General features: G+C 39.5%; 2 protein-coding genes across 10 annotated transcripts in view; one reads left to right on the forward strand and one right to left on the reverse strand.

The window, feature by feature from the left end:
* IGF2BP3 (insulin like growth factor 2 mRNA binding protein 3) overlaps positions 1 to 23,449 on the forward strand; it is a 146,477-nt gene extending 123,028 nt beyond the window's left edge. For 2 of the 3 annotated variants that reach the window (XM_082472721.1, XM_082472722.1), the window contains 7 exons: positions 1,127 to 1,262; positions 2,788 to 2,913; positions 11,636 to 11,752; positions 14,803 to 14,877; positions 17,433 to 17,564; positions 18,266 to 18,379; positions 18,670 to 23,449. In XM_082472721.1, the coding sequence (XP_082328847.1) occupies positions 1,127 to 1,262; positions 2,788 to 2,913; positions 11,636 to 11,752; positions 14,803 to 14,877; positions 17,433 to 17,564; positions 18,266 to 18,379; positions 18,670 to 18,768 (799 nt within the window). In that variant the 3' untranslated portion in view covers positions 18,769 to 23,449. The remainder of the gene's footprint in view (positions 1 to 1,126; positions 1,263 to 2,787; positions 2,914 to 11,635; positions 11,753 to 14,802; positions 14,878 to 17,432; positions 17,565 to 18,265; positions 18,380 to 18,669) is intronic. The other variant, XM_082472723.1, reaches the window with a different exon arrangement.
* Positions 1 to 27,078, reverse strand: part of MALSU1 (mitochondrial assembly of ribosomal large subunit 1) — a 124,347-nt gene that overhangs the window by 82,539 nt on the left and 14,730 nt on the right. The window contains exons 3-7 of one of the 7 annotated variants that reach the window (XR_014266747.1): positions 25,272 to 25,353; positions 20,892 to 20,951; positions 11,150 to 11,294; positions 8,796 to 8,937; positions 5,676 to 8,081 (exon numbers count right to left, since the gene is read on the reverse strand). Coding sequence is in view for 5 of the 7 variants with exons in the window: in XM_082472773.1 (XP_082328899.1) it covers positions 23,722 to 23,909; positions 25,272 to 25,353 (270 nt within the window). In the remaining 2 variants the exon portion in view is untranslated. Of the gene's footprint in view, positions 1 to 5,675; positions 8,082 to 8,795; positions 8,938 to 11,149; positions 11,295 to 12,588; positions 14,956 to 20,891; positions 20,952 to 23,698; positions 23,910 to 24,221; positions 25,017 to 25,271; positions 25,354 to 27,078 lie in introns of those variants that run through there. The other 6 variants (XR_014266746.1, XM_082472777.1, XM_082472776.1 and 3 more) reach the window with 6 other exon arrangements.

Raw genomic sequence — 27,078 nt, forward strand, 5'->3', positions numbered from 1 at the left:
AAAATAATCTTAAAATCTATTCTGGAAGCAACTATTTTAAAAATTGTAACAGAAAATGCTTGGCAGGGAAGAGGTGGGTTGAGCCTGGAGATGAGACATATACTTGTTTAAGTAGTCTAAGACAAATCATCTTCATTGTGTAGATGTCTATATTTTTAGCGAGTTTAGGAAGAAGTTAAGGAAAAATATCCTATTCATCTGGCTCAAGTCTAGCTTGAGACATTTTGTTAGTAATGAAAATGAGAATTTTAACCCTAGGAATATGAAGGGGAGCTGTCTTAATATTCTGTATCCTTTCCATCTGTATATTTAGTCTTATTTCCATAGTAAGTATCTCCCACTGGTTTCCCTTCAAGGCTGTTGACTGGCTCAGGCTTAGGTGGTCTCAGATGTCACCTGAATGGATTTTGAAACTTCAACAGGAGCTGAGTCAAGCAGGGAGTTTCTGAATACTGCTGTTGCATTCTAACTTTTTAGTTGTCTAAATGGTCATCGAGGGACTATTTTTAAAACTTAGTCAAAATGGATTGATTTGTATTATTTCCTGAAGCCTACGTCAATCTAAATTCTAAAATTACTGTCAAAAATAAGTTTAGACACGTGAATTCTGGCTTGCCCTTTTGGAATATTGCCGTGCTTATTCCTTGCTTGGCGACCCAGAAAATGCAATTGCATGAGAATGCCAGTTAACGCCTCGAATTGGTCAGTGCAGACTAGGAACATACTTATTAAAGGTTATGTTCATTTGGTTCTTGGTTTCCACTAAAACTGTATATTCCTCCGATCATTTTCTTTACATTTCACTGTTAAATAGTGAAAATAGTTCACCTTAAGTGGTCAAGAAGTGCACTCTATTTAAAACATGGACTTAATCGAACTGTGTACACTCAGCGATGTTTACTGAGAAGGTGGGAGGGGCAGTATGTTCTTCTCTCATGCAGTTTTACAATTCTTGGAGTCATGTCTTTTGGGGCTTACTCATTTTTCATCATGTCTAACCACCCACTTTTACATATTGCCAGCCTCCACAGTTGGGTTTTAATTGCCATCTGTGGCTGAACTATTATCAACTGTCTTCCTCCTATAATTTCCAGTCTTTTTCTTTCCCCTCTGTTTCAATCTGCAGGTTGCAGGAACTGACGCTGTACAATCCAGAGCGCACCATTACGGTTAAAGGCAGTGTGGAAACATGTGCCAAAGCTGAGGAAGAGATAATGAAGAAAATCAGGGAGTCTTATGAAAATGATATTGCTTCCATGAATGTTAGTTTTAATATGAAGGAAATGTCTTTATTTTGATGAACAATCAAAAGATGTTATCAATTGCATTAACATTGATTCCTTTAATGGTGTCGTTGTTAGATGTGGTTTCTAATCGATTTTTAGCACCACGGTGAGTGCCCTGGGATAGTTGGCAAGACGCAGACTTTGACATCAGGCTTGGCTAGCTCTGTGATTTTAGCCAACTTCGAGCCTTAGCTTCCTTACCTGTGAGGTAAGGCTAATACCTCCCTTAAAAAGGTTAATCTCTCCCATACCATGTGAGTTGGAGGGAGATGATAGTATTATAGGAATGTGGGCTTTAGCGGTCTGTGAACTGGGTTTGAATCCCAGCTCAGCCATTTATTAGCTGTACCTCTATTCTCTTGGACAACTTATTTGGTCTCTCTGAGCACCAGTTTCCTCATCTGTAAAATGGGGATACTGCCTACATGGCATGCTTATTAGGATTATAATAGATACAGTGCATATAAAAGCTACTGTTATGAATACAAATTTAAAATTTGGTTACTCATAAACCTTGGAGATAAAAGAATTTCAAATGACAAAACAATCTGTGTAGTGCAAGTGCATTGCTGACATTCCTTAATGGATGGAATGGTGCAGAAAATGCAGCGTTTCCAAAGTCTATCTTGAATTTTCAAGTAAATGATTAAAAAACAGTTCCTCAGTTGGGCCTGTCATCTGAAACATTACACCTAAAAGAAGGGAAAATGTAAAAATGATATTACCTTTGTGAGAAGAGCCTGGAATGCTAATCATTTTACCCCCACATGACTGCTGCCTACCTACCTTCCTTCACATTATCACTGCTCATCCAAATGTTTCAGAGTCGCCTGGGGGTAAATTCAGCCCCACAGGCCTTTAAAAAAGATTCTTGAGTGTGCTCAAGTCTGAACTCTGTAGTCCCCACCTTATTTCCTTAACCCTTATCAAATTAAGCCAAAACAAAATCCCATTTCTGGCTCCTGGATCCATTCCAAAGATAGGTTGAGTTGTAGAAGACATGGGGATGAGACCTGATTTCCAAAGGGCTTGATTTTGTTTTGGGTCTTTAGACTCATGACTGCCAAATTTTTTCCATGGCGTAAAGATCTCTTAATATCTGCTATCTGGTTTGCTCTTCGATGAACAAATCTTGTTTGCTTGTTTCTTCAATTAATGCAAGGTTTTCAGTCTCTATTTACTGTGTGCCCAGAGTGTACAGATTACATATACGTCTGAGCGCTGTGAGCTGGTCGTAAAGGCAAGAAAGCTGTGTTCCCTGCTTTGAGGAACCTAGCATGGCTTCAGGTCAAAGAGGAGGCAGACGGCACATGGATTTTAAAATATCAAGAATTATAAACAGACATAACCTACATACTCAAGTATAATCACATGGAACATCTGCTTTGTTCTAAAATTTGAGTCATAAAACGAGGTCACAGTCTGGATATTATCACATATAAATGCTCACTTACACTTGATCTTGTAATTGTAAAATGAAGGGACCTTTTTACCATTGCAGCTTCAAGCACATTTAATTCCTGGATTAAATCTGAATGCCTTGGGTCTGTTCCCACCCACTTCAGGGATGCCACCTCCCACCTCAGGGCCCCCTTCAGCTATGACTCCTCCTTACCCACAGTTTGAGGTAAGACAATGTGCCTTGGCTTTCTTTATGGTTGAGGGGGATGAAGTCAAAGGGACACAGACTTTGTTGCCCTCGAGTAGTGTGACATTAAATGCTAATTGGGAAAAATCTTAATGTAAAACCTGGTCCCCGTGTGATCTCTCATCAGTTAGGAGCCCGCACAGGCTTTTCAATTCTTGTCACTAGAACCTTCTTATCTTTGTAGAGTAGACCCGTGAGTTACTTCTTTTGAAGTTCTTGAGTGGTAGGGTTGTCAATGTATGTTTTCAGATATCAAAAGAAAAGTTTGAGACTTTGAGGAGGGGGAAAGAGGTTAGTTATTTTTAAATGTTGAAGGAAAGGATTTTTAAAAGGCTTCCTTCATCTTGAACTTCACCTGAAAGTTTACTGCTTTGAAAGGTCAGTAAAGACTAGACACGTTTTCCACTTTGAATGTTTTTACTTATTAAACAGCTCAGGCAGTCGTGCCCACAAATCTATTGTGCATGTGTGTGTTTGTGTGCAAACATTAAACAGCTTTTATTTGTTTTGTAAACAGGTGGATTATTAAGAAATAATCCTTTTTATATTTGCTTTAAGAGTTGCATTTTTCCTGAGGTCAGAAATAGGAGACCGGTGATAGTATGAAAATAAATGCAGCCTAGCAGACACTGTATACAATAATTTTTTTTGAAAGAAGTGCACAATTCAGTTGCATCAACAATAATAACTGGAGGTAGACAATCATGTGAAATAAAATTAACATTCTAGGATCTTCCTTCTTGAATTTGTTTTTACATCTCTCCCTTCCTGTTTGGCTCTCGTATCACATAAAGTTGTGAGTGGTACCTGCTACACCAAATTTAGGGAAATGTCCAGGGAGAAAAGGTGGGGGACTCCATTCTCTCAGTGCCTAGAATACATGTAGAGTAAAATGCGACTGGAGTTCTACAGAGAACACAGATCGCTGAGATTGTTCATATTTTATCCCTATGAGAATGAGAATTTCCTTTGCCTGTTCTTGAAGCTACCAGGCTGTCAGGTGTGCTTAGCTTTTGCCGTGGTCTTGCAGTGTGTGTGTTTCTGCCTTTGCTGTCGGCGACGTTTGCATCTTCCCCTGCCCCTCATCTGCCACTTCAAACCTCTTTGGGCCTAAAAACCATGTAACAAAGCCCATTAATCTAAAGATAGACATCAGAATTTCATATCAAGTGTGAATAGATTGATGATTTGTTTTATAAAGCTTTGCACCGCAGCTAAAGGTGATGTGAAGTGGCTGACGTGTTTGTACCTTGGTGCTAAAGGAGAAGGGTGGAAAGAGAGAAGAGCCAGCTCTGTTTGTGTTAGTCTCCTCTTCGCTCTGGGTTTCTTTTCTTACCCACGCAGTGAAGAAACCAAGATGAATGAATTATCTCTAAGGACTCTTCTTTCAGGTCAAACATTACTAGTTTTTACAGAGTTCGATTTTGTTTCTTACAAATTGAAGGTTGCAGCAACCTGCATTGAGCAAATCTACTGGCGCCATTTTCCCAATAGCATTATTTTTAATTAAGTATGTACATTTTTTAGACATAATGCTACTGCACACTTAATAGATGACAGTTGTATACAGTATAAACATAATTTATATGCACTGGGAAACAACAGAATTTGTGCCACTCACTTTATTGTGATACTCGCTTTAATGCAGTGGTCTGGAACTGAACCTGCAATGTCTCTGAGGTATGGCTGTATTTAAAAACTGGGTTAGAGAATTAAAGGTTGGCAGGTGTTTGCTCTCAGCACTCTATGATACTCCTCCATTGCATTTACAGCTGCTGCTGAGAAGCTTACTGTTCTGCAGAAGCTCTCACAGAGAAGTCAGGTTACTCACTAAGATAGTCTCTTTATCCTTGATTCCTGTAGGTTAGCAGCAAATCTCTGCTTTTACTTTAAATATATATTGCCTGGCAAGGAGTAGGTTTTGATGACTAAATGGTTCAAAGACTATTTTCATGTATTGCTTCCTCTTTTAGAGTTTCATTTTTTTTTTTCTACACGTTTTCTCACTTCTGCTTTGTAACGTGAAAGTAGAATTGATGCATCCTGTCTTTGGATAAATCCCTTGTCGCTGTGCTAGTCCAGAATTTTGCCCATCCCTCCTCCTAAAACATACTCTTCTTCCTGGAACCTGCCAGGTTGATTTTTCCCACAGAGCCAAAGAGTTGGTTCTTCCAACAGACAAAAGTCTCTACTTCCTGCCTAGCAGCTGGCTTACGCAGTACTTCATTGGCAAACTTTGAGTTTATAAATGACAGGAAATGCTCCTTTCAGAAATGCTCAAACAGTAGGGAAGAGGCACTTGGCAGCTAGTGAGCAGAGTAAGAGCTGGAATTGGCATTGCACACAACATCTATAGCTGGATGGTCTTGGCAGCTTGCGTTGGGGTTGGGAGACGTTAGTTCAGGCGCCGTTGTCTCCGTAATTCTGATAGCGTCTTCGGAGTCTCCCCAAGTCTCTACAACAATAGTGTAATCTGAAAATTGCTAACTTGGCTGCTTATGGTAGAGGCAAGAAAGGGGAACACTTCTTCTTAGGTCTTACCTAGTTTGAACTGCTCTTTAAGAAACAAAATATAATTTGAAAGGGACTGTTAGATCAAATGACTCTCATGGAGTCTCGTAGTCCTACTCTTTAGGATTTCTTACTGTGGGTGCAGCTCTTTGTTAGTAAACAACTTCAAAGTAAATAACTCGTTACATATATTTATTATCTCTCAGAGGTCTTGGTTACTTAGTTATAGGGAGAAACTTTCTTTGCCTTTTTTTTTTTTTTTTTTTTTTTAAACTTAAACATTCTGTTCAGGTCATGAAGTTGAGTAAACCCAATTTCAGTTCCAGACCAAAATCCATTAAAACAAAACAAACAAAACAAAACAAAAAAACCCCAGGAGTATGTATTTTACAAGCCAAAGGGAGACACTGGCATTCTTCCAGATTCTTGGAGGCTGGTCTTGTTGGCTGGCATGCATGTCGCCGTGCCTTTGTGATGTCTTAGATTCTGTTCCCCACAAAGTAAATACACTTAACCTTACTGTTTGCTCATTCTTGTATTTCCTCATGATAGATGATTAGGAATTACTCATTGGCAGCCTTCACCAGTTATGCAAACTTTCAGTTGAGCAGCTTTGTTCTTCTATTATTTCAAGCTATAGCGTAGGGTCTGCCAAGAAGTCCAAAGGAAGTTTTGCCAATAGGCATCTGGCAGAAATCCACTGGGAAACAGCTTGTGACCTGAATATCTTTCACCTCTGAAAGTTTAGGAAGAAGGGTTCAGGATAACGCAGCTGAACATTAACTTACATGCAAAGAATGTGTAACGCTAGAGGGTAATGCTGATGCGTTTTTTTTAAGCTCATCTCAGAGTCTTAGATTCACAGGTGAAAGAGACTTAACATAACCCATTGTTCTGGCTTCTTAGTTTTATACGTAAAAATTATGTTTATCTGGGTGTTCTAATCCTGAAAACATGGCTTACTACACAGAATCCCATATAAGAATGGGCCAGTTTAATGACTGTCCAGTAGACAGGATGTTTATGCGAGGTGCCTTATATTCCCAGAAGAAAGTTTCCTTGAAAAGAAATTTATGGTCAGGGATGTGCTTGGTGGATATAGAACTGGAACAAAGGGATTTGGGTGGCGTTTAGAAACGTCTTCATCAGGCTTCAGACACCCGATGAGTCACCTTTTCATTAAGGTGCTATTGCCAATAGTACACACCGCGGTCTGTCAGTCCAGGACACCGCCTCCTGGCATGCTTCATTTACTTCCCTCTAACCTCCCAGTGTGGAACTTTTTTCTGTCTGCATACTGATGCTTCCTTTATGTCTTTGCCCCTTCTTTCTATTATAGTTTGGTCCTCTTAGCCCTTCTCTACTGTCCACCATTCCTTTTCCAAATCTTCACTCAACTTTTAAATTCACTCTTGATCTCCGTACTGGATTTGTTACCTCCTACCCCACCTCCCCAAAATCAGTAAAACAAAAGCATCTATAGCCTCTCATCCATGACTGTATCAGAAAGATGATTTTGCTTTTGTTCAACTTTTGAGACTACAGCACACTTTCTGCCCGTGAGCTTTTCTTGTAGCCATGGTCCTCGGTATCTTCTAGGCGGAGACGTGCTCAGGCTACATTTGTGAGGCTCCGGGACTTTTGCTCTGAGGATGATGCCTGTTACATTAGGCCTCTGAGGACATTCAGAAGTTGCTCTCTGGGGTCAGTCCCAGGAAAAGTAGTTTTTACTAAACAAATAGTTTTTCTCAAGATGTGGTAAATCATGTAACAATTGTTTTCTTTAATCAGCTGCTATGAAGCTTAGAGCCAAATTTGTATAGTAACAGCATTTCTGGTTTTATCTTTTCTGTTGAGGTCCCTATGCTCATATTTCTTCACCTCCCTTGTCTTAACTTTCTAGATTTTGTGTATTTTGTAAGCAGCATAAACTATTTCTGGAACATGGCCCAGAAAGCAAATAATTATATAGTCATGGCAAAATACAATGGGGCAGACCTGGGTGAGTTACACATTAGATTTAGTCTGATCCTTAGGTCTTTATTACTGCCAGCCCCCTGACTCCTCCCACCCCCCTAAAAAAAAGTTTATTATTCGGAAGAACATTACATGGATGTTCTCAGTGAGATAAAATAGTTAGATCCTATCTTTACTTTAAAAAATTGGTTCAGATTAACATACCAGTTTTAATATAAGGACCAGAATGACAAAATAAATTGATACTAACATTGAGCACAGTTTATGGTCAATGTCAGCATTAATTCATTTCTGTCCAGTTATTAAAATAAGAGAGGCCTTAAAGTGTCCCTCTGCAATAAATGGTATGTGGTAATTGCATAACACCCTAGCAGGCTGTGAGGTACAGTGCTTTCAAAAGAGAGGCGTTGTTCTTATGACTTAAAATTATTTCATTCTTCAGTATTTCCATTTGGTTGTTCTTCGCTGATGAATAGCAGCAGAAGTTGACTTGGCCAAGCTGTGCCGGGTAGGCCTCTTTCACAAATCTCCACAGTCAAGAGTTCGGTGGGAAGGCAAAACCTCTTCTGATATGTGTGTTCCAAGAATGCTTACAGAGCCCCAAGGGAATCTTCATTAGACTGACAGCTGTATTAAGGCCTGCAGTGTGTTACAACATCCTAGGAAACATACCAAAGATATACCAATTTGTAAAGAATATAGTATGCACATCTATTTATACAGATGCTGAAGAAACAAAATGTACAATGGTTTTTGTCAAGAATATTTTCTGGAGTTGAATTTTAGATTAACTTGTATAGGAAATAAGGAGGTACATGGTGGGGTGTGGTTACAGATAAAGGAAGAGACTTAGAAGAGCAGAGTTCAGATGATTTTTATGTGTGGGAAATGAGACTTGGGGTCTAGAACCACACACTGCTTAATATTTGTAAGTGTGAAAGGCATGTTTCGAACCAAAATGACTTCCCCGTCTTTTACACATTTATTCACCCTAAGATAAATTAATTAGCATAAGAATTTGGAAATATCAATTTTAAATGTTCATCCTCTGATCTAGCATTTTTATTACATAAAACCTTAGAATTATTTGTACAAGGGCACAAGATTTATGTTTAAAGATTTGATTGCAGCATTAGACAAATTGGTGAAAAATTGGAAACCAAACTTTCTAAAGGTCTTTAAAATAGCATCCTCAGACACAGCAAAATAACTGTCAGGGAAAGATGAAGGAATTGGGAATTTTTTTGGGACAACTTTTCTGTGATGTGGTTATTTTATTCTCATAGTGGAAACAAACATTGAAACCCTTAAGTTTCAGTTAAAAGTGTCTTACACATGCTTAAGATGGATGTATTGCAGGTGAGACAACAAACCTGTTGATTTCTTTTCCTTGGTCTAGTAGAGCATCTTGTCCTCTTTTTTGGTGATTCAATTAAACTCATCTTTTTTGGTAAATTTTTAAATTGAGGTATAATTGATATACAACATTTTCAGGTGATCCAATATTTGTATACACTGCAAAATGATCACCACAGTAAGTATAGTTAGTTAACATCCATCACCGCACAGTTACAAACATTTTCTTAACTGTGATGAGAACTTTTAAGATCTACTCTTAGCAACTTTAAAATGTGCGATACAGTATTAACTGTAGTCACCATGCTGTACATTACATCCCCAGGACTTATTTTGTAACTGGAAGTTCGTACCTTTTGTCCTTCTTTATATCATTCTTTGGTTTTTTTTAACATCTTTATTGGAGGATAATCGCTTTACAATGGTGTTAGTTTCTGCTGTATAACAAAGTGAATCAGCTATATATATACATATATCCCCATATCTCCTCCCACCCTCCCTATCCCACCCCTCTAGGTGGTCACAAGGCACCCAGCTGATCTCCCTGTGCTATGCGGCTGCTTCCCACTAGCTATCTATTTTACATTTAGTAGTTTACATCATTCTTAATCTTTAGTTTTCCTTATTCTTCAAAATAAAAATGTTCATGGACTGTCTCTGATGCCCCTTTCAGCATGTTGATGATCAAAGGCTTAAGCTTTTACCACCTACACAGTAACAAATTTTTTTGACTCACAGAAGTCAAACCAACACAGATGGAGAGAAGAGTGATACAACCAGGGAAGGGAGCACTTCCCTGAGAGCTCTACTGGATTTTTTTCTTAACAGTCATTCCTGCAGCTCTATGTATATTGCAAAGTACACCCATAGCTGTTGGAATTGGGGTATATACTCATTTTTTGTGAACATGGCTTAGGAGATAGAGAAGCCCAGGTTTAAATCTTGGCTCCAACACCAGTCATTATATGACCTTGTGCAAGTAATCTCTCTGGCTCGGTTTTCTCATCTTTAAAATGGTAATGCTCTTAGTTTCTATCAGTTGGATCAGTTGTGAGGTGTAAATGAGGAAACTCACAAACTCTCACCACAAAGGATTGCTGTGCACACCTGCCCCCTGATCACAGTTATCTTCCTCTTAAGCCTGAGTTTACCTCAGCATGCTTTTTTTTTTTTTTTTAATTTTATTTATTTATTTATTTATTTATGGCTGTGTTGGGTCTTCGTTTCTGTGTGAGGGCTTTCTCTAGTTGTGGCAAGCGGGGGCCACTCTTCATCGCGGTGCGCGGGCCTCTCACTATCGCCGCCTCTCTTGTTGCGGAGCACAGGCTCCAGACGCGCAGGCTCAGTGATTGTGGCTCACGGGCCCAGCTGCTCAGCGGCATGTGGGATCTTCCCAGACCAGGGCTCGAACCCGTGTCCCCTGCATCGGCAGGCAGACTCTCAACCACTGCGCCACCAGGGAAGCCCACCTCAGCATGCTTTTTACCCATCTTCCACTACTCATAAAAAACACAAAGGTAGCATTCAAATGTTCCATGAATGTCTTAACTGGAATTCCATCATTCTGTGTGGACTGAGTGGGAACCTTTCTGTATGATAATTCGATAATATTTATCAGTTTTAAGTGTTCAGGCCCTTTGACTCAGTAGTGCTAAGAATTTATGCAGTAGAGGTATTTGTACAAGGGCACAAAATTTTTTTGTACCAAGATTTGATTGCAGCATTACATGCGTTAGTTGACAATTGAAAACTATACACATACATAACAGGAATGAGATCGATCCGCTGTTGTGTCTCCCTCTGAAGGAATACAGTTCATAGAATGAGGTAGGGGCATAGGAATGACACAGGAAGATATCCAAGGTGATTAAAGTAAAAAAGCAAATGAGAACATGTTATTTGCAGTAGGCACCCGTTTATTAGTTTATTTCATACACTTTCCTCCATGAAACAAGTCTGCCTGTCCTTTTCTAGTTTCCTATTTTCCTTTTCACTGGGTTTTTGTCATTCTTCCTGTCTGGCTTGAAAACAAAAAATCAAATCTATTTGGGCTTGGCACTTATTTAGGTAACTAGTTGATTGCAGGGTTAACAGTTATTTGGTCAATGTAAGTTTTTCTGATTGATTTTGGTAATTCTAAGCAAGTCGTGGACATGTTCAGATTTATTGACATTGTTCTATCTTAGTTTTGTCTTGTGTGATATCGTTTCCTTTTTCTCATTCCATGTTTATAATTGGTAAATTGGCAAAAGGTTTTCCTTTTATTTAAAGAACCAGACCAGCCTTCTGTTATTACTAGTGTTTTTATTTATTAAAAAAAAACAACTTTGCTTCAGAGGAAGGAAACTAAAGACGTAGAAAAAATTCCTACCGAGTAGCGTGAGTGAACCCCGTCATATGGAACAGCCTCTGCTAAGGAGGGACAAGTAAGGGGAATGGCTCCTGCCGCTGAGCATCAGGGTCCCTCTGGGGGTCTGTGGCGCTCAGGGCTCCGTGCTCTCTGCCTCCACGCTGAGCTTACGGGGAGAAGAGGGAGCTGTTATTGCCACTAGGAATTGTTGTGTGGTAAGAGTGGTGGTGTCATTTGGTGGACCAATATTAAGTGGCACAAAATTTGTTCTAAATCTGTAAACTTGAGGAAAAATTGTAGAGAAAAGTGATGTTTTAAATGATAACACTTCCAGGATGAATGTGAGATCTTCTCGACCTGTTAGGTAAACTCATACCTACTGTGGTGGTTTTTCCTAAAACTCTCCTCATATTTCTAACAGTATGAGAATGCCCCTATCCCTATGCCAGTGATACAGCCTGATTTGTATCCAGTAAGCATGTATGTCCTGTCTTTCTTTTCCAACAGCAGTCAGAAACAGAGACTGTTCATCTGTTCATCCCAGCCCTGTCTGTCGGCGCCATCATCGGCAAGCAGGGACAACACATCAAACAGCTTTCTCGCTTTGCAGGAGCTTCTATTAAGGTACTGTTCTGCCAGCTGTGGCTCTCCTGGTGCTTTAAGGACAGCAAGTTACAGAAATGTGAGTCTTCCTGCCACTCTGTAATTTGAATTGAATGTGGCAGTCTATACTGGGGTTACATAAGTGTGTGACAAAAAACTCCAAACAAACAACACTAGCTTAAACAAGGTAAGTTAAGTTCTCTCTCCAGAAAAAGTAGTCTGCAGATATGCAATTTAGCGTTAGAATGGTGGTTCTGCCCCATCGCATCCCTGGATATATATTCCTTCTAGCTCATCTTCCCTGGGCGTGGCTTTGGTCCCCCACACTTCCAAATGACGCTATTTACTGCTCGAACAATCAAGGCTGTGGTCCTTTTAAGGAATATACTAATTGACAAAGGCTTGATAAAGTCATAGCTTTCTTCAGGAAAACATCAGTCTATTGGGGGGTTTGTTTTGGTTATATTTTATAAATATATATGTAAATAATTTTATTTTTTATTTTTGCCTGCGTTGGGTCTTTGTTGCTGCGCACAGGCTTTCTCTAGTTGCAGCAAGTGGGAGCTACTCTTCGTTGCGGTGCGCGGGCTTCTCATTGCAGTGGCTTCTCTTGTTGCGGAGCACAGGCTCCAGGCGCGCGGGCTTCAGTAGTTGCGGCACACAGGCTCAGTAAGTTGTGGCGCACGTGCTTAGTTGCTCCGCGGCATGTGGGATCTTCCTGGACCAAGGCTTGAACCCGTGTCCCCTGCATTGGCAGGTGGATTCTTAACCACTGTGCCACCAGGGAAGTCCAATTTTATAAATATTTTATGAAATTTTTAATTTGAATATAGTACCAAAAAAACCACACTGCACTCAAATGTTTATAGTATCTTTATTTATAACTGGGAAATGGGGAAGAACAAATGTTCATCAGCTGGCAAATGCATAAACTGTGGCCCATCTATATAATAAATATTACTTAGCAGTGAAAGGGAGGGAACTATCGATACATACAACAACTTGAGTGAATCACGTGTATTATGCGAAGAGAAAGAAGACTCAAAAAGGCCACATACTGTATGATCCCACTTATATGAAAATTCTGGAAAAGACAGAACTATGGAAATGGAGGAAAAAAAATCAGTGGTTGCCAAGAGTTTGAGGTGGAGGGGTTGAAAACAAAGGCAGCATGAGGAAATTTTGAGTGACAGAATTTGTTACCAAAGGAGTGAGCTTTACTGTAATGTAAACTACACAGTTAATAAAAAAGCAAAACACACAGGAAAGCCCTCATATTCTCTCTTGCAGCAAAACATAACAAAATACGTGAGCAGAAAATGCAGCCAAAATAAATAAATGGGTAAAGGAAAAGACATGATAAAAGACCAAGCAGTGAACTAACTTTACCATCCTGTTAAGTTTCCTGATTACTGAGTTAATCTTTAAAACATGCTCACACATGCAAAAAGAACCTAGCAGCTTTGTTTTGGAAAAACTGCAACAAACATTTCATGAACAAGAAGAATTGGGTATTCAGACATTCGGCTCTTTTTCTTTCTGGCTTTAATGAAGGTTTTATGATGAGGTTAAAATATTTTTGTTTCCAGAAAGTCTGAAACATGCATAATCTGATTCATCAGCACTCCTAACACTTTGCTAGATTTCCATAATGTACATTTCCATGTATGTACTTACTTTAATAGGCATATATTTGGTATTACCAAACCATAATCATTTGTGTTAACTTACTGGACATTAAGATTGTTCCTAATTTATCCTGCACAGGGGTAGACAAAGTTCTTTTGGTCAAATTGTCATATATAACCTCATCCTTTAAAAGTGGATTTGGTGAGTCACAGGGCATGTGCTTTTTTCAGTCTTTTGAGAGATTATAGCAATTTGTACTCCTAACCTCAGTGTACGAGTGCCGTCAGCCCCAGCCCTCTATCACCAGTGTTGACAAAGATCCTTTTTAAAAAAACCAAACCTTAGTCAGAAAGATGAAGAATGATACCTTCTTTTTGGGGTTTCCTGTGACTAATTCTAAGAGTGTGGTCTAAAAGGAAGTAATTATTGGCTTGTTTTACAGACTCAAAATTAGTGCCCAGCATACAGTAGGAATAGTATTAATTTGGATCTAAGTAACAGAAATGTTAGCTTTATTTTCAGGGAGGGAGAAAGCATGAGTCTATTAAAAGTAAAAAAACATTGTTTTGATTATAAACGTGTGTGGAAGGGCCTACTAGACTATAAGTAATTGACAGTGATCATATTGAGTAGTAGTTGGGATGGCTTTTATTGTATTTTTTGCTTCCTATTCTCATTATTTACTATAGGGAATTGCTTCTTGCACAGCAAATATCTAGCAAAATTTTTTCTTTTAAAACAATTCCTACCAGCCAACTCCCCAAATTCTTTCTTACTAGGGGAATGCTGGTTTCCTCTCCCTTCAACAGTCTCTGCAACATTTCCCCAGCCCAGGCTTTTTGTGTGATTTCACACGCTCTGCCAAAATAGAAAAGTCTGAGTTTACTTTTCTTCTGCCAAATTAATGTTAGTTTATTCCATATGTTACTCCAGTGAGCGTACTTTGGGGGAATGTACCAGTAGTCTTAGACTGGGGAACCTAGCAGTTTTGTGCACATACAGGAGGCCCAGGGTTTTGTGATGCGCATGGGCCAAGGACCACCCTTTGAGCACCCACTGGTGTAGTGACGAGGAATGTGACGGCGGAGCCAGGCCCAGCTCTCCCTCCAGCTCCACTGGCCTGTGTGATCCTGGGCCAGGTGACTCACCTTCTCCAGCCTCCGGTCTCTCCATGAGGCAGTACCTCATCAGGAAATAGTGAGGGTTAGGTAGAGGTTGCATCTGGACTTTTACATTAGGGCCAGGCACAGTGTAAGTACACAGTATATGGCAGGAGCCATAACTAATGAATCCACATTAATCACTGCCTCTTTGTAACTACCTTCCAGAAGGCTTTCATTCTACATTTCAGTAAGTCATGTGCAAAATGACAGGCTGGTTGGTGTAACATTTCTATTAGTGGCACCTGAAAGTGTCATAACCCATTACTGGGTCTGTTACAGATCGCTCCAGCTGAAGCACCAGATGCTAAAGTGAGGATGGTGATTATCACTGGGCCACCAGAGGCTCAGTTCAAGGTATGTGCTCTGGAGTGTGTGCACAGGTAACAAATGAATGGATGTCTTCTTTTCGGAAACTCCATAACCTGGCTTCTCCTGTAAATAAATCTAATAATCAGTAGAAAGAATCTCTCAATGGAAATTTCTAAGACTAAGAACAGAGTAGAAACATACCGCAAATTACACTTTAAAAATAAACCAAAGCCTTTGTTCAATTTTGAGAGTTCTGTAATGGTTGTTGGTTTTGCCTGTCTCCCAAAGGAGAATTTGCTCAATGCCCTGTTAGCATGTGTGAAGGTGAGACCTTAAGACTGAAATTTACAAGTCTGATTCACATGCCTTGCTGTTCTCAAGTTTTTCCTCTTGTCCCAGAGAGGCCTCAACCTTGAATTAAAATGTCCCCATTTGCTCTTACCCTTGGGTTAACTGTTAGCCCTTGTCCACAGTCGGTAAACAAGCCACTCTAATCTTTTGAATTTTAGAGGTAGAAATGGCAGGAACTCTTACGGCATTTGTCCTGGTGTGAACCATTGGTCATACTGGGGTTTGGGGCCTTTGGGGCTGGAATGCCTCCCACCGTGTCCTGAGAGGTGGTGTAGCAGGGTGATGAAGAGCAGAGACTTGGTAGCCAGGCTGCTGGTTCAAATCCCAGCTCTACCATTTACCAGTGGTGTGACCTTGGGCGAGTTACTTAACCTTTCTCCGCCTAGTTCCTTATCTATAAAATCGGGGTTAAAAACACCCACAAAGTTTAAACAAGGTTCTAAGGTTTAAACAATATATAAGGTTTAAACAATATGTGAATTACTTAGAATAGTGCCTGACACATAGTAAGTACAACATAAATGTGCTGGTGGTGGTGCTGAGCAGACTCGGGATGAATCAGACTAAGACCCTGCCAGATCCTCAAATTCACAAATATATACCTTTGAGTATGTGATTTCTCTCATAAAACTCAGTAGGGTGTCTTGTTTGTCACAGGTAAAAGCAGCTACTCAATTCAGTGTAATTTATCCAAAACCCCTGTCTTGTTCCTACCACTTAGCAGCTGTGTTAACAGGGTAACTCTTTAACCTTAAGCCTTACTTCTCTTAAGTTAACAAGTGCCCACCTCTTCCCTCCTTTTAAACCATCACTTTCTTTGACCTCTATTTTTCCATGGGCCATTTTCCACTAAAAATCCAAAGCTTTTTGCACTTCATTTATAGGAAGAACAGGAAACAAAAGGAGGTGCTTTGAGATGTGGGGTACAGTTGGCTAGACTCAAACTTGGGTCAAGGAATGTACTTCCTCATACCAGCCCTGTGGTCCAGGCAGTTCAGATCAAAATTCAGAGATGCTGACAACTGCTTCCTATCCCAGACTTACAGAGCCAGTCACTTTTAGTTTGAAATACTAAAAGATAAATACAAACATCAATTATGGTCTTATTATCCTATAAATGGAATTAACTGTCTAGCAATTTTCATAATGCTTGTATGCTGGGGAATTCAGAGTTTGTTTCTATGCCTGTGTTGTTCAGTTGTCTTAAATGGGACGTTTAAGAAAAGCTATAATGCTTAAATGTCATTTATGTGATCAGTGATAATTACAAATAAATTATTTTATTTTAGACATCTAAGTAATAGTAAACCTCCTAACCCATATTTTTTCTTATGAATTCAAGAGCTTGTTTCAGAGGACAATGTATATCCGTTGCGTCCTTTGACTGTGTTGATAGCTACATCTGTGGCCTGAGACTTTGAGGATGAATGGAAGATAGGGTACTAAGATGGATTTTTTTTGCTGTAACCCCCTAAAATGGGCTTATCATTTCTGCACCAATGAAAACGTGTTGGGTACTTTTGTTTTTGTTCTCTGCTGTGGCAGCTTGTCAGATGAAACCAACTCTGACTTCTCTTTCCTTTGGTGTATACCAGAGCAAATTAATGGTTGTACATAATAGGGGAGGTATACTATGTATAACTTCTAGTTGTATGCAGCAAGTGACAGGATATGTTTGACTGTAACTGTCAGATGTGCATGTTAACTTGATTTTGTAGCCTTAGTCGAAGTAGAAACCATCTGGCTAAGATGAAGAAATGTTTAACTAGAAAATTCCTTGCTGGCCCATTTAGACATCGGCTTGGCTTCTTGTGAGCCTCAAATAGGTGGCTCTGTAGTTCCTCTGAAGTCTCTTACTCAAGAAAAATGCAGTTACTATCTTACTGCCAGCAGGAGAGGTTTTACCTTTCAAGTCTGGAAAGCAAATGGTCATTTGCAAAAATTTATTTATTTTAGTTAGGCTGACTGCTAACTTATTGCCTTTAACCGTTTTTGTCAGAAGAATATGGTTTAATCTTATTTCATCAATCATTCAATTGCCTCATCTGTGATGTATAGTTATTATTGTTGTCAACCTTTTCTAGGACTTCCTTACTTTTCCACCTCTTGTGCAACGTTCCACAATCTATCAAATGCAGATGTATCACTGCAAAGGTCTGTTCCAGTGGATCCGGGCCGTCTTTAAAGTTAATGGACCTTTTTGCGTTTCCTACATGAATGACACTGATGAGATATGTTCTCATCTGTAGGCTCAGGGAAGAATTTATGGAAAAATTAAAGAAGAAAACTTTGTTAGTCCTAAAGAAGAGGTGAAACTTGAAGCTCACATCAGAGTGCCATCCTTTGCTGCTGGCAGAGTTATTGGAAAAGGAGGCAAAACGGCAAGTACTTCAGCAAAACCTGTGCAGTGGTATGAAAGGGAAAGCGTTGAAAGGTACTTAGGAGTTCCAAGTCCCTAAATTTTGGCTAACTTATAAAAAGCAGGACTGCCCGGGCCAAGGTTTGGAGAAGATTGCCTTTTGTTCCTCCTGAGTGTTGGTGTCAGCTACCAGTGAAAGCAGTGCCTCTCTTTCAGACCACTTTGTATGGGAGAACTGTCTCATATTTATAAGGGGCATTTTGCATTTTCTGTTGATATGCATCAGCTTTTTACTTTTATTGTGCAAACAAGGACATGAAAAGAAACTTTAAAAAATTTCATCTACATTTATAACTTATACCTCTGTAACTGAAAAAAGCAAATGGTTTCCAGTTTCTCTTTAACACATAAAACTTCCAAGTCATTTGCAAAGCTATTTACAATTCTGAAGTTTGAAAGTGTGTATTCTGGAATCAGATTTTCAGGGGTTAAATCTGGTTTTGTCATTAACTTATGCAACTGTGGGCGAGTCAGTTTCTTTCACTAAGGCTTAGTTTTAATTATCTTGAAATGGGGACAATACTAATGAACGGATAGAATTATTAGTATTATTAGATGAGATTATAAAGCCAAAGCTCAGTATTTTGGTACATAGTAAGGAAATGGTAATTTAAAAAAAAAAGAACAACTCCACTTAACATGATTTGTATTTATCTCCTTCAGGTGAATGAGCTCCAGAATTTGTCAAGCGCAGAAGTTGTTGTCCCTCGTGACCAGACGCCTGATGAGAATGACCAAGTGGTCGTCAAAATAACTGGTCACTTCTATGCTTGCCAGGCAAGTGGGCTCTAGTGTGATAAGTGAGCTCTTCTGCTGCTTTCTTCTTCCTGAGTGATCCTCCTCCCATGCGTGTCCCCATGTCATATAAATATTTCAGGCTGCTTGGTGCTTAACACTTTTAATCCCCCTTTTAGCAGGTGATTTCAGAGACTCTGCTAAGAAACTATTAAGTATGTATCTTCTAATCTTCAAATAAATTTCAATTTGAAGTTGTTGAAATGGAAGAGTAAATTAACTTTTGGTCATACTTGATCAGGCAGAAATTTCAAAGCTCTCTCCTACTGCAGGTTGCCCAGAGAAAAATTCAGGAAATTCTGACTCAGGTAAAGCAGCACCAACAGCAGAAAGCTCTGCAAAGTGGACCACCTCAGTCAAGACGGAAGTGAAGGCTCAGGAGACAGCCCACCACAGAGGCAGATGCCAAACCAAAGACAGATTGCTTAACCAACAGACGGGCGCTGAACCCCTATCCAGAATCACATGCACAAGTTTTTACCTAGCCGGTTGTTTCTGTGGACCAGGCAACTTTCGAACTCCTGTCTCTGTGAGAATGTATACTTTATGCTCTCTGAAATGTATGACACCCAGCTTTAAAAAAAGAAAAAAATTAGGGGGTGAGGGAGGGAAAGAGAGGAGCTCTGCACTTCCCTTTTGTTGTATTCTCAGTATAACAAATATTCTAATTTTTCTTAATATTCATTCCCCCATAATGCCAGAAATTGGCTTAATGGTGCATTTACTAAATTCATCAAATAAATAAAAATAGATTGCTCCTATGTCCAATTGTTAAAATTGGATCAGAATAGAATTATTACAAGAACTTAAATGTTAAGCTATTAGCATAGAAAAACTGTTCTCAGTTTTATCTAACACTAACACAAATAACCTAAGGGAAGTGCTGAATGGTGTTGGCAGGGGTATTAAATGTGCATTTTTACTCAACTACCTCAGGTATTCAGTAATGCAATGAAAGCAAAATTGTTTTGTTTTTTTCTGAAAATTTTATATACTTTATAAAGGTAAGTCCAACTGTTTTTTAAAAAATAAAATTAGCTAACAGGCAAATAACTGAGAAAAAAATTTTACTTCTGGCTGGTGACAGTAAAGCTGGAAAATTAATTTCAGGTTTTTTGAGGCTTTTGACAGTTATTAGTTGGAAAATCCAGTAAATGTTCAGTGATACGGAGCAGTGCCTATATTTGGAGAGCAGCAAATACCATTTATTTTTTTGTTTATGGTAGGGAAGTTTTTGATGGTACTAACAGAGCAAAGTGGCTGCAGGAGGTTTTGGAACGGCTAGTTTTAATAAATGGCTTCAGGAGACTTCAGGGTTTTTTTTGTTTGGCTATGTGATTGAATGCATAAATGCTTTGTGCTTTTGACTATCACTACCTAAAGCAAGTGTATCTATGGAGACATGCAGCTCCTGTGAACTTTAAATTGATTGGTAAGAAGAAAGCTTCAGCTTGCCTTACAGGATGCTTAGTTTGCCAATATATTTCAGATCAGTTGGTCTATGCTTGGAGCAGACCCCAAAAGAATTGCTTTGTGAAGACCAATGGGGCAGTCAGACGGTGTGACAGTGTTTAAAGGCAATAAAAAGGCTACATCTGCCCGTGCCAGGCACTGTCATGAGCCTCACACTAAGCTATTTTGAAGATTTTAAGCAATGATAAATCAAGAAGAATGAAAGGCCACCTAGAATATTACATAAATTGCAGCAGGATTTCTGCATTCTCTGCAACCAGTTATTTGAAAATAAGTCAAAAGGTAGAAAAATACAAGAACAACTTTTGGAATATAATTTGAGTGACTGTGATACAATACATTTGACCTTTGATACTGAACGCATTCACCCTTTCCCTAACTTGATGGCAAAGCCTGGTGTGTACAGTCATGTGGGTGTGGGTGGTCTCCAAGGCCACACTGCTCTCAGAATTGTTTCTTTTGTTCATTAAATGATCACAGTCGTCATATTATACTAATCTGAAGGGCATATATAATAACCCTTAAATCATTTTGCTTCATTTGTATTTCAAGATGAATTTCTACAGACTAGGTATAAGTTTTTCTGAAGATCACTGTATCATTTAAACATTTTGAAAATGACTTGAAATGTTTTCCTAAATGTTTTCAGAAAATCAGTTTATTTTGTAGTTTTAGCCAAAAAGTGCCCTTTTTGTCACTGAATTCATCTAGCATTCATCATTTTCTTCCATACAATGAATTGCTTTAAAAAAAAGTAATGGACTGGCTTTCTGGTTGGATTTTGGGTAAAATGTGCTTAAGGCCAGAGCTCTTCCTCAGTATTTGATTTTTCCAACTTTTTTTTTTTTTTTTTTTAAATACAGATAGGTGCTACATTTATATCTGCCTGTTTAAATTCTGTCATGTTTCACTTCTAGCCTTCTAGTGTGGCAAATCATGTTTTACTTTCAATTAAGCATTGGTAATGGAGTATCTGGTAATACTAGGAAATAATTCTGTTGTAATTGAGTTTTGTACTCACCACGTATGGATCATTCCTCATCTGTAATGTGCCCCAAATGCAGCTTCATTTTCCAGATACCTTGATGCAGAATAAAGTGTTTCATTATCAGGTGCAGCCTGCTGTGTAGTATGTTTTATTTTTGGCTTTTCAAATTAATGTGAATGTCCTGAATTTGGTCAAAGTGTAAACTTAGATTTTTAGTAATGCTATGTCAATCTCAAGGTAGGCACCAGTATCTACCAATGTCCTTACTGTGAACCTAGATAATACTGTTGCATATGAACTGAGAATTAAAGGTTTTACGTTACAGGACCAGTGGGGTGGTTATGTTTTCTGCTTTACTGTTTTAAAATTTTTGGCTATACTATTCTACAGAATAAGATTTAAACTTAAACTCTGAAAACACTTTGCTAGGCCTGGGAATGAGCATTCCTAGCACTGTGGCATGAAATGGTCTTGAAATGCCCCCCAAACCATGGTCAAATTTATGACCACGAAGGAGCCCTGCTGACTGGAAATTGGTGCTCGCCATTGGCACTTGCTGTCTGCCTCTACAAAGATTAAATCATGAGCTGCTGCAGCTGCTGACCTTCAACACCCCCTGAAAAGGAGTTCAGAGTGGAGAACAGGAATGAGGCACTCTGTGCTCTGGGAAAAACTGGCAGAACAGGTCTTCAGATAGATATAGATAGATATTTTCAGGAGAAGATTTTATGGGCCCAGATTCTTGCATCTTCTCATACCTAGAGAAACACTAACATCATTAATGGCGACATCTGCTTTGGCTATTAAGGGGAATATTACAATTAAAAGTCAAAATGGAGTAGCTATGGTTTAGACATCCAAGAAAATAACTAGATGACACTGCGGGTGTGATTTCAGGCAAGTCCCTGTATTGCTAAGAACTTGAGTTTTCTGAGCTGTGTCAGACTTGGATGCCACCAGCCGTTCTCAAAATAATGTCTGCTGGCAGCTGGTAACTGCAACCTTACTTTTTAAAGGTCTCCTCTTATAACTATTACATTTTTAGACAACGGAATTGCTTTAGATCATACATTAACAAAAAGAAGAGACATGTTTGATGACCAATAGCACCTGTTATCTATGTGTTAATACCACATTAAAAGTTAAAACCTACCTCAAACTAGACAACTGGCTACGTGGCTACAAGTCTCCCCAAAGCACCAGGTCCAGACTGTGTTTCAGGCTTATTCTCCTGAAAAGAAATGACGTTTATTTTGCCTATTAAAATCCCGTTGTCACTCCTCCAGCTACTTCTCATTGGGTCTGTTACACCAAAATGGCAGACCAAGGGATTGAGATTTTAATCATACAAGACTCAGATCCAGGACTCGGGAATCAGAAATATTTCCAGTCCAGTGTCTATTCTCCAAATTGAGGCAGGACTATGCCCTATTGTAGCACGAAGTGGCCAGCACTGTTGTCGCCCAGTTCCCTGAACTGGAACTGGGCAGGACTCCGGGGGGCTCCAGAGTACAAAACCTTTCTGTGTCCCCTGTTTCTTGTTTGTAGGATATAGGCTTCACTCAGCCTCCTTGACCTTCCCTGAGTTCCAAAGGGCAGATTCAAACAGTTGCTAATCAGGGAAGGGAGGGGATGCAAAAACGGGAGGAGCAGTCAAGTAGTGGTACAGCCTTGGAGCAGGGTCCTGGTTCCACCTCAAGGACTATGCATAACAATATCTTTGAGTTCTGCAGGAACTAAGGCCCCCACCCAGGTGCAGGATGTTAACTTCAGGCTGAGGGCAAGATTCCTGGAGCACTGCCCTGTTACCTCACTACCAATCGATCAGAAGAAAGTCACACACCCTGCAGCCCTCTCCCCAAATTTTGCCTGCCTTTTCTGGGCCTGGCGATGACCGTCCTGTTAGGCCTCCTGTTTGGCCCTTGTCTGTTTCAACTGCTTACAAGGTTCATCCCCCACAGGGTCCAACAGTTTCAGCTAAACTGCTGTTACTACAAGGATGAACGCCAGTTTCGGGCACAGAATACCTCAATTTAGATCAGGTGGAGAGAGACTTCTACTTGACTAGGCAGGACTACGCCAACTCTCAGCAGGAAGTAGTTACAGAAGAAAGAGACCTCCGCTCCAATTCCCAAGAATTATCTTGAGTATGAAGTCTCTCATGGAGGAGTTGTTAGGGGAAACACTGAAACTGCCTGCCCTGGCCAGGCAACATAGTAACCACTTGCATGAGTTATCTTAAACAGGAGGTCCTGGTAAGGAATGCAGAACTAACAAGCTACTACCAACTGGAAGAACTCAGGAAAGGTCAAAAGGAGAGAAGGAGACTCCAGTCTATATGTCCTGCCAACCTCCCAGAATCACTGGAATCCACCTTGGCTGAGCCATGCGTGCGCCACCGGGAAGGACCCCGAGCCAGAATGACTGGCCAGAGACAACCCAGAAACTGACCCCATTCCCATAAAACACGAGACTGTGAGCCATGTGGTGGAGCAGTCCTCCTGGGTTCCTTTACCCTCCTGCTCTCCACCTGGGTGCCCCTTCCCAATAAAGTCTCTTGCTTTGTCAGCAAAAAATAAAATAAAAATAAACTCTTAGCAGAGAGCTCAAGTAAAACACAGGGGCCAATGCAACTTTCAGGAAATCCTGCTGAGATCTCAGGAACAAAGATAATATATTAATTTTAGTTTGAATGTACTGATTCATGGTGTGAGAATTAGCTCACTTACCTACAATTTCCATGTGTCAGTTAGGATTAGTGTCCATAGATAAGACTTGTTTTGACAACAACCAGCTAGGCAGGGTTTAGGAGTTATAAGTGACTCAATCCAAATCTGAAATGACTAAAGCAGTTCATATCATTTTATTCACATTTAAACTCCACAGGAGCCAGAGATGAAGTGTCATCTTCTATTCCAAGAATGAAGTCTTCAGGTAAGGTCTCAGGTGCTATCTGAGCTAACTGGTCATCATAAGAACGAAGGGTCCATAATTTCTCTAATTCATAGGTTTCTCTGGTTTCTGGAAGCATCAAATGAATCACCATGCTGCCTATCAAGGACAGATAAGACTTACAATGAAGAAGCAGTTCATTTGCCTTTACCCTTGTGATCTCACAAACCTCTGTGACAGTAAGAACAGTGGTTCTCAAAGTGTGAACCCCAGATTAGCATTACCTGAGAACTTGTTAGAAATGCAAATTGTGGACACCATCCAGCAAAAATACCACAGAAGTGATGCTGTGCTTTTCTCAGTGCATCATACAGGAGGTATATGATATCAATTTGTAACATTACTCGTGATGGGTTTCGCTTGGGAGACAGTCCTCCAAGGGTATCATCACATTTCTGCACAGCCTGTGAGCAAAGCACCGACAGGCTTTTGTTCTGGACTATTATTTTTAAGGATGTTGGCAAATATTCTCAGAACTACTGTCTCCCTCTGGATCAAAGCGCAAGTGTGCTTACAGCAGTGGTTTTCAATCAGGGACATTTTTGATTTTCACAGTTGCGGGGGGTGGAGAGGAGAAGGAGAACATCCTACAATACACAGAATATTCCTCTGCACCTGAATTACCTGGCTGAAAATGTTATTAGTGGCAAGGATGAGAAACCCTGACATACAGCCTTGGCCGAAAAAGTGTTTTCCACCAGAGCAAATGCAGGCCTGCTTCCTGCCCATTACAAAAGATGTGGATACCCTAATCTCAGGGTTCTTCTCGTGGAATTTTGTGTGCAGGTGCCATCTGGTCTTGTGTTGCTCAGGGACCCTGGTGCAAAAATGCTGCTTGATGCTGGCTACTGCTATTGCTGAGTAACAAACTGTGCTTCATCAAACCTTGACTAACTTGTTAGCTTACAGGTAAGATAAAATCTCAGACCCTTCACAGTTCTTCAGTTACTGTTTTTCCCTTTGTATTAACTATCTTTTGGGGAAATAATTTGAAACTATGCATGCATTAATACCCAAATTTGTTAAATCTTTTCAAAATTCTAGTCCTCTGCTCTTGTCCTTCCCTGTGCCTAGAATGCCCTTCACCTTATCTGAGTTATTTACGGCCAAGGTTATGTGTACCCCAAGGTGCCTTCCACCACCACTAGGGGATCTCTCCCATGTTATCCATCCTGTTCTCCACCAGCTTTCTGACCTGTATGACAACTCACATACATACCATGTGAGATGAGGATTTCACATGTGAATAAGACCAACTAAGGTATAAGAAAACTTATTTTAGACACACTTCAAAAATTGTATGCGGAGATAAGAACCTGCTGTATAAAAAAATAAAATTCTAAAGTTAAAAAAAAATGTATGTGGAGAAACACTCAGATCTCAATCCTTTTACAACTGAAAATAGTTCAAGATTAGTGCAACATCAAATATTTATCTGTAAAATGTGCCAAAATAACTTACCAAAGTCCACACAGAGCCAGTCATCAGTGTCCTTCCCTTCGATCCTAACATGAGGCTCACTTTTACATTTCAGATATTTGTACTGAAAAAAACCAGATCACATATTAAAGGGGAAGAGAATAGGGAAAATCTCTGTTCTTACTGAGGGTCTGGGGATATTTTTCTTGGTCTTAATTTGGCAACTAGCTTATTCATTCCTCACAGCTACACCATGCCCCTTAATAACACAGGGAAACTATCTTCCCCCTTAAATCCTACCCACCTCCTACACCTCTCTCCTGAATCCTCCTGCCCAAACCCTTCTGACAGGGCCACCTCACTCATTTACCAAGGTGCCTCAGAGGCAGGCCTAAACTCTCTCAATATCCACTTCTCACATACATCATCCTTTCTGTCCATCCCAGCTTCCTTTCCCTCTCAGGGGAGACAGATGCTGCCTTCCTGTTTTAAGGCTAGGTCTTCTCAGTTCTAATGATTCCATCTCATCTACTTTCATGACAATGTTAATGGGATTTTATCATCCCATAATCTCTATTCCCAGCAAATTCTATGAATAGTCTAAAACAACAAATACACTGTTAGAAAAAATACTATTACATGACAAGGACATTATATAATGATAAAAGGGTCAACCAACCAAGATGACATAACAATTAGAAACATGCACCAAAAACCAGAGCTCCTAAATATATGAAACAAACACTGACAAAATTGAAGGGAGAAACAGATAGCAACCCAGTAATACAGGAGACTCAATACCCCATTTGCATTAATGGATGGAAGATCAATAAGGAAATAGAGAACTTGAACAACACTACAGACCAAGTGAACCTAATGGACATTAACAGAACATTCTACCCAACAACAGCAGAATACACATTTTTCTCAAGTGCACACGGAACATTCTCCAGGATAGATCATACGTTAGGCAACAAAACAAGTCTTAATAAATTCAAAGATTAAACTCATATAAAGTATATTTTCTGATCACAATGAAATAAACTAGAAATCAACAGAAGTAAAACTAGAAAATCCACAAATATGCGGAAATCAAACAATTGTTTTATTACCTTAAACAACTGATCAAAGAAGAAATCACAAGGGAAATTAGAAAATATCTTGAGACAAATGAAGTTATAGAATGCAGTGAGAGCAGCAGTAAGAAGAAAATTTGTAGCTGTATATGCTTACATGAAAAAAATAGTTCCTGAATCAACAACATGAATTTATACCTTAAAGAACTAGGAAATGCACCATCAAAAAATCGACAAATAATAAATGCTAGAAAGGGTGTGGAGAAAAGGGAACCCTCTTGCACCGTTGGTGGGAATGTAAATTGATACAACCACTATGGAGAACAATATGGAGGTTCCTTAAAACACTAAAAATAGAATTACCATATGACCCAGCAATCCCACTCCTGGGCATATATCCAGAGAAAACCGTAATTCAAAAAGACACATACACCCGAATATTCATTGCAGCACTATTTACAACAGCCAAGACATGGAAGCAACTGAAATGTCCATAGAGGAGTGGATAAAAATGTAGTACATATATACAATGGAATATTACTCAGCCATAAAAAAAGAATGAAATAATGCCGTTTGCAGGAACATGGACCTAGAGATTATCATACTGAGTGAAGTAAATGAGACAAATATCATATGATATCAGTTATATGTGGAATCTAAAAAAATGGTACAAATGAGCTTATTTACAAAACAAATAGAGTCACAGATACAGAAAACAAACTTATGGTTATCGAGGGGGGAGGGGGGATAAACTGGGAGATTGGGATCGACAT

The sequence above is a fragment of the Balaenoptera physalus genome (genome assembly GCF_965194825.1).
Source record: "Balaenoptera physalus genome assembly, chromosome: 8".
Taxonomy (NCBI): Eukaryota; Metazoa; Chordata; class Mammalia; order Artiodactyla; family Balaenopteridae; genus Balaenoptera; species Balaenoptera physalus.